The following is a 7,676-nucleotide window of genomic DNA, read 5'->3' as shown; positions in this document are numbered from 1 at the left end:
TATATATATATATATATATATATATATATATATATATATATATATATATATATATATATAATTAGAAAAAAGCTTTCAGGCTAGGCTTCTCCTAAAGTTTGTCTTGACTAGGGAGGATGCAAGGGGGCATTGGAAAGTCCCTCTTAAGGTGACTAATTACAAAATGTTACAATGGCAAAATCCAGACAGTCGAAGACGGAACAGCAGCGCTCACGTGCGCTCAGTAATTACCTAACCCTACTGACCTTGCGACGACCTCGGCCAAGTGTGTGAAAGCTGTTCGGTTCCCAAGACAACCGCATTCCTGTCTGGAGTCTGTCTGGCTATAAATAGTTGGGGGTGATGATGAATGACACACACCTGCCATAAAACTGGACATGATGCAGTCCTCCTCTCTGACCGAGCGCGAGAAGGTCATCCCCGCAGCTGACGGCTGTTTCCTGATGTGGCGGGACTACATGGACCTTCACAAGACACTATCGCAGCTGCTTCAGCATCGAGACGGAGCACAAGACGCAGATGTCAGCGGGACGCCCGCGGAGGGTTTCATGAGAGCCGGCTCCAGCACCTCCGCCTCCTCCAGCCTCGAAATGCAGACCCCGCGGGACCTCTGCGGATTCTGCCGACAAAACGGAGAGACGCCGCTGGTGTACAGGAGTCACAAACTTAAAGCCCAAGACGGCCGCATCCTCTGCCCGATCCTGCGAAGCTATGTGTGTCCGTTCTGCTCCGCCACCGGAGACTGGGCGCACACCCGCAACTACTGTCCGAGGATAAACACACCGATGACCGGCGACTCGTGAATCAGTGGACTCTGTCAGCACTGTACGTTTGTGTTCGTTTGTTATAAAAATATGTTCAAAAAAAGAAAGTTGTTTACCTGTTAATGGTTGAAATGTGTTTTTATGATTAATATGCGTTTTTATGATTAAAAATTAAAATGTTTTTCTAGTGCATCAAAAACAGGTTTTCTTCTTTGAATTGTATTTAAATTAAATTTATTTTAAAACCACAAAATCAACACCTGCTGACTGTAAAATTGTTCAATTTTATGTTTACAAATGTTATAAATTTAACAGGCTTCCGCCAAATTTTGCAGTCATGAATAAAAAAATAAGCATAAAACCATATTTAAAAACTCATGTAAAAATATATTGCACAAAATTTAAAAATAAAAACAAATGTTTTCAGAATAGCAAACGATGGTCACGGATCGAAAAATAAGCGTAAATCAAAAATGTAATAACGCATTTAAAAAATAATAAGCAAATCAAAACTTTAAACACATTTAAAATAATATTTCACAAAACTGAAATATTAATGCAAAATTATCCAACTTGCACACAAAATCATGTTTTCCTTGGTTATTTTTCTGTTTTTTGTGCTCTCAGATATTTTCTGCTCATATTTGTATGGATTTGCGACAATGGTGCAGATCTGCTAGAATTGAGAAAACCCCAGCGACGGCCACTTGTGAGTTAAGAAAGTTTGATTATTCTGGTAACTGGGGTAAGTAGAGAGGCTTGTCACCATCCACAGTAACTCTCAAAACATACCACTGAAGAAACACCAGGGTGTTCTTCAAATGGGATGGATATATGTCAAATTAGCGAAGGCAGAAATAAGCACAAAAAATGCTGCAAGAGCCCTTCATCACACCGTTAAGTCTATCACCGATCCCCATCAACTCTGATGACTGCAGTGACTCTTCTTGTAAGCACAGTTTTCCAGTCAGTGGTCTCCTCTACTTGAACAGTATGATATGGTGAAGATGGTTCCTCTAAATGACAAAGCAAAAAACAGATTCTGTATCGGTAATTTTCTCAGCAATTTGACTAAACTGATGGAGAAGAATGACATGCATAAAAGAACTAAGATAATTAATATTCACCCATTTGCATTTGGCCAAAAAACGGTTTAAAAATTGCACAGAAATTTAAAACAGAGGTACTATATAACACCTCTCCAAAGCACAATGAAATGTTCAAGTTTTTTCTCTCTGAACAAGGCCTGGCAATACGAAGTGCTGCTTTAAAAATCAATCCTGGAACATAAATGTGATACAAACAAATGTATAAGAAACTCTATCAAAGGCAGAATTTGATAGGAAGCTTTAATAAAGTGCTAAATAAAGTTTAGGAGTCACAAGATGGTCTTCAATGAGAGATTCTTCTCTAGCTTCTTTGTGCAGCTTTGCTAAAGGGGATTTCCCTTGAGCAAGCCGTAGCACGCTGGATGTAATGTGTCCAAAATGTTCTCGAAAGTGGCGGCTCAGTTGAACACATTTATACAGGAAACCAATTTCTTGATAAGGCTGCAGTTAATTGAAAAAGACAAGCATGAGTAAATCAGAGGATTTTATACAGTTTTAGTGTTCTACATGTTAATGAGTTTGTGTAATTTCAGAATTATAATTTGCACACTAACCCCTGATGGATATTTGTTGACATCTTCAACAGTCATACCACTAGTAATCTCCTGCCGCCTCCAGGCAAAGTTCCTCCTCATTCGATATTCAACAATGTGAGTCTCTGACTGTGTCCTTCTATATTGGTCCTGCAGGACTTTCACATGTCCCTCTATTGATGTAGCATCCTCTCCAACAGCATTATTCTCCTTGTGCAGAGACAAAAACAAAACAGATAGAATTTTATTGCTAGAGATGCACCGAAATTTTGCTGCTGAAAATTACTGGCCAAAAATGGCATTTTCGTTGAAAAAGTGCCAAAAATATGAGCTGAACATATACGCAGGTTTCACTCTCCGTCTAGCTGCTATTACTGAACGGTGTGATGCTCCGCTCAATATTTTGCTCCATAAAAGTGTGTTCCGCTTGTGTACCGCTTATGCTCAAAGTCCAACGAAAATAACACACTGACAAGGAAATTTCTGTGCATCGAGAATTTTTCTGTTTCGTTTTTGGCCAAAGAAGTTTTCTTTGGTGCATCCCTAGTATTTCTATTTTAGGCAAGAGACTAATGAAATGTTTTTTCATCTTGTCACTAAATTTGAGAACAATACACTGTAACAAGTGTAAAAATATTAATATTATTAAAAATATGCTCCTCACCAAAGGCCTTGTAATTTCTTTGCAACTGCTTTCTTCAGGTGCAGACTTTTTTTGAAATGACCAAAGTCGTTTCACATTCTTCATCAACTCAGCCAAAGGTTTTCCGAATCAAAAAAAAAAAAATTTAACTTGCTTTCAGGACGTGCCGAAGTGTGCTATCAAAAAAAAAAAAAAAAAGTATTTCACAAAAAAATACATTCCATACCTGCCCCTCCATTTGTCTTTTAAAATTTAAAAAGGGATACCTCAAGAGTCAAGGGCCTTAGCCACTTGAACCATACTCGCCTGGAGTTAGAGACCTACAAAAATATTTACAACCCATGATGTAGCATTAAATGTTGTATAAATTGAATGAAATGGGAAACAGGTACAGGTAATGAGAAATACTTACATTTTGTACTGAGCCACGCTTTCATACAACGTTCTAATAATTTTGTTTCGGTCTGATGACGTTAGTCTGCATTCTTTTCGGTCCAACTTGGCCTGAACTTCAAATGGGAACTTCAGAACTTCAAAAAATTCAGGGAAAGCTGTTGACGGGCTGATATTACTATTGCCAAAAGAGAAAGTAATATTTAGACATTGCAGTGTTGCAGGTATACATAAAATAGCACAAATACTGTAAAGTACCAGTTTCAGTACTGAAAAGACAAATTATTACATTAACAAACAAAAACAAAAACTTCAGAATTTTACCAAAAAGTTTTATTTAAAATATGTGCCATACCCTTTACTTGATCATCTTAGTCGTCAATTCATACACTGTGGTAACCTAATAAATAATTATACAGTAAACATAAATAGTGATGCACCAAACATTCTGGGCACACTGGGCTGAGACTGTACACTCTCCATGTCAAAGCTTCTGTTATCTTATCTGCTGAAGTAGTATTTTCTGCTGATATTTTTGACAAAAAAAATAGCTGAAATTTTAAAGCACCTCTAATACATTATGTTACAGAAATTGATAAACTAAGCACTAGTAAAAGAAGCATGCATGGGAAATAACCTAGCTACTTTTAAGATTTGCTTTTAGAATAGCTCTCTGAAACAAATGAAATATTATTAAACAGAAATTACCTTGCTCCAGCTCTTTGATTGGGTTTTCTGCGCACAGGTCTCGAAGAGTTCAATGTCACTATCTCCTTCATCTGCTGAAACCAACATTATATCTAATGGACTTTTGCTTGTTTTTTAAATGAATCCCTCAAAGAGGAATGAAATCAATAGAATCTCAGTCATTCCGATGTCAACAGCTCTCCATCAACGCCAGTTGTGCTATAATTACAAAAAAAGAAGAAGGAGAAAAAGATAGTATCATTTAAGTACCCCCATCAAACTGAAGCATTGTACTAAACCAGTGTTTTGAAGCTTTTCCTATTAATTGGATAAGGAAGAGCAAATTACACTGCTGGATAAAAAACTACATAATGATTATTCTATATATGAGAGGTGTTATAAATAAAAACCCACAAGCATTAGGAGTGTTCAGCGCTTAGATCCATGAATGTACAAAGTACCCTCATTTTGGATTATCGAATAAAAAACACTGCCAGAAAATAAATTCTCTATGAACATCACCTAGCGATTGCGAGGAAAAAAAAAAAAAAAATAAAAAAACTGCAGAGGAGATTAAATTTACACTTTTTAAAAGTGAGAGAGAGCACCTTCCCCGCTTTACAACAACATCTGAAGTTACTTCTCATGTTTTTGCTTAGCGAATAAATATTCGCTTGGATGATGTCCTTTTACTTGATAAATCCATTGCTTTTGCGTATCTACACAAAAATGGCTGCCAATTGTGATAAGGAGTGCGTTAGGAAAACTATCCTGCGGACCCATTACAAAATAATAGGTCATGCTCGTAAAGAGAAGCGAGGGAAAATATGCCTCAAAATGTAAAAACGTCAACTCACTAATTACCGTTACAATGTTAATATTGCAAATATATTCCGTAGTGGCCATAGTTAGTTATTATTTAAGCAACAAGGTATGAAAGGAGGATAAAAAAAAGATCATCCAGATATCACGGGGGACAAATTCCTCAAAACACTTTTAAACAAAATGTAACAGCATACTCACCATCAAATTTTTCCTCTCCTCTTCCAAGTGACTTCGATAACAAATTGTATTAACTCCTTTATTAAGTTAGCTGTCGACATCCTAGCCAGCATCCATCACTGCAGGCCAAGGTATTCACGTTACACCAGCCAGTCTGACGCAAGCATTTTTTAGCGGGGCTAGAACAGGAGGGGAACACCAAGTTCAACAAAAATTAACCGTCCGAACATGGCATCACACGTGTGTATAAATAAGATTGTATAACATTATTCACCGTATTTACCTGAGAAATATTAACTCCGGAAAACAGACTCCCGCGTTGAAAACGTGCGAGCCGGATTCTGTTAGAGCACGCCTACATCAATCGCCTAATACTGAAAGACTCAGCCAGGCGAGGGAAATGTTCTTAAAGCGACTTCTTCTTCTTCTTCTTTCTTCTTCTTTTCGTTTTATTGGCAGCCGCGCCAACAGTGCATTTCTTAAAGCGACATAGTGATCTGTCGTTCTTGAACGATTCGTTCATTTTGAACGAGATCTTTAATATGACCTCGAGGAAGAACGAGTCGTTCGAGGGGAGCATGATTCGTTACACTCCATGCCATGCGCAACATTCTATGAGTGTAGCTGTACAGGGAATTAGATGTCACCATGTTATGCAGTCTGAGCCGGAAAGAGAATTGATTAGTTCATCTCTCGAGTCCTCCGGTTTGAGTCGTTCCTTTATCACGTGATATAAATGCTTACGTATATCAAGAGCATGCTCACAGAAAATGACCAGAGAACAAAAACAGCGTTGGATGAAGTAAATTAGAGCCCTTACGGGTCTCAAATATACAGGTCCTTCTCAAAAAATTAGCATATGGCTGTGAATAAAAGTTCATTATTTTCCATAATGTAATGATAAAAATTAAACTTTTCATATATTTTAGATTCATTGCACACCAACTGAAATATTTCAGGTCTTTTATTGTTTTTAATACTGATGATTTTGGCATACAGCTCATGAAAAACCCAAAATTTCCTATCTCAAAAAATTAGCATATCATGAAAAAGGTTCTCTAAACGAAGCTATTAACCTAATCATCTGAATCAACTAATTAACTCTAAACACCTGCAAAAGATTCCTGAGGCTTTTAAAAAACTACCAGCCTGGTTCATTACTCAAAAACGCAATCATGGGTAAGACTGCCCGACCTGACTGCTGTCCAGAAGGCCATCATTGACACCCTCAAGCGAGAGGGGTAAGACACAGAAAGAAATTTCTGAACGAATAGGCTGTTCCCAGAGTGCTGTATCAAGGCACCTCAGTGGGAAGTCTGTGGGAAGGAAAAAAGTGTGGCAAAAAAACGCTGCACAACGAGAAGAGGTGACCCGGACCCTGAGGAAGATTGTGGAGAAGGACCCGATTCCAGACCTTGGGGGACCTCTGCGGAAGCAGTGGACTGAAGTCTGGGTAGAAACATCAGAGGCCACCGTGCACAGGCGTGTGCTTTTGAACCAGAAACAGCGGCAGAAGCGCCTGACCTGGGCTACAGAGAAGCAGCACTGGACTGTTGCTCAGTGGTCCAAAAGTACTTTTTCCGGATGAAAGCAAGTGCTGTTTTTATCAAGGGGCAGGGTCAAAAATGCAGCTAACCAAAAATCAGAATGTGATTTTGGTCAGCACTTCGGGTCTGCTTTCCATCTGCTGAAACAGCTTTTATGGAGATGAAGATTTCGTTTAGTCAGCATAGACCTGGCACCTGCTTATACAGTGCCAATAAAACTCAACTGTGTGTGTAAATATGTTTACTGACCATGTGGTATTACTGTGCTCAATATCTCCTGCCCAACATATCTCATGACCATGAACCCCATAGAGAATCTGTGGGATATTGTGAATAGAAAGAAGTGGAGACGCATATAGACCCAACACTCTGGATGAGCTTAAAGGCTGTGCTATGATTAATCACGAAGCATCCTGGGCCCTTTGCAACACCATCAGCAGTGCCACAGGGCTGTTTAGTGCCTCATATGCCACGCCGCATTGAAGCAGTCATTTCTGCAAAAGGCATTCCCGACCAAGTATTGAGTGCATAACTGAACATAATTATTTGAACGGTTGACTTTTTTGTATTAAAAACAGTGTGCAATGAATCTAAACGGATGAAATATGCTAATTTTTTGAGATAGGAATTTTGGGTTTTCATGAGCGTTATGCCAAAATCATCAGTATTAAAACAATAAAAGACCTGAAATATTTCAGTTGGTATGCAATGAATCTAAAATATGAAAGTTTAATTTTTATCATTACATTATGGAAAATAATGAACTTTTTCACAATATGCTAATTTTTTGAGAAGGACCTGTAGACCTTAGCCAGTCTTTTTTTTCCCCTTCTCCAAAAACAGCTTATATACTACTGTTTCAGCTATTAAAATAGTTCAGTTTTTGTATTTTAATGGAAAAGTGGATTATATGAGATCATTTCATATTTTTTTTATAAAGTTAATTTAGAAAAAAACGTTTGGAGCATTTTTTTTGTCTATAGTTAAATGTAAGTTTT

General features: G+C 37.9%; 1 protein-coding gene and 2 long non-coding RNA genes across 3 annotated transcripts; 1 reads left to right on the top strand and 2 right to left on the bottom strand.

Moving 5' to 3' along the window:
* The first annotated feature begins 263 nt into the window (after positions 1–263).
* On the top strand, positions 264–1,043 carry LOC109078861 (nanos homolog 1-like). The gene has a single exon (XM_019094042.2). It carries the CDS (start codon positions 378–380, stop codon positions 801–803), a length of 426 nt encoding a protein of 141 aa, XP_018949587.1. The 5' UTR covers positions 264–377; the 3' UTR covers positions 804–1,043.
* Positions 1,044–2,119: 1,076 nt separating this feature from the next.
* On the bottom strand, positions 2,120–3,121 carry LOC122145473. The gene is made up of 3 exons (XR_006160356.1): positions 3,071–3,121; positions 2,428–2,616; positions 2,120–2,314 (listed from the first exon to the last, which is right to left on the bottom strand). It is a non-coding gene; the product is annotated as an uncharacterized LOC122145473 (long non-coding RNA).
* Positions 3,122–3,450: 329 nt separating this feature from the next.
* Positions 3,451–4,165, bottom strand: LOC122145472. Its single transcript, XR_006160355.1, has 3 exons — positions 4,151–4,165; positions 3,798–3,842; positions 3,451–3,620 (listed from the first exon to the last, which is right to left on the bottom strand). It is a non-coding gene; the product is annotated as an uncharacterized LOC122145472 (long non-coding RNA).
* Positions 4,166–7,676: the final 3,511 nt, after the last annotated feature.

The sequence above is a fragment of the Cyprinus carpio genome, chromosome A7 (genome assembly GCF_018340385.1).
Source record: "Cyprinus carpio isolate SPL01 chromosome A7, ASM1834038v1, whole genome shotgun sequence".
NCBI classification, from domain to species: domain Eukaryota; kingdom Metazoa; phylum Chordata; class Actinopteri; order Cypriniformes; family Cyprinidae; genus Cyprinus; species Cyprinus carpio.
Note: the sequence above shows the minus strand (reverse complement) of the source record. Positions and strands in the feature narration are given on the sequence as shown.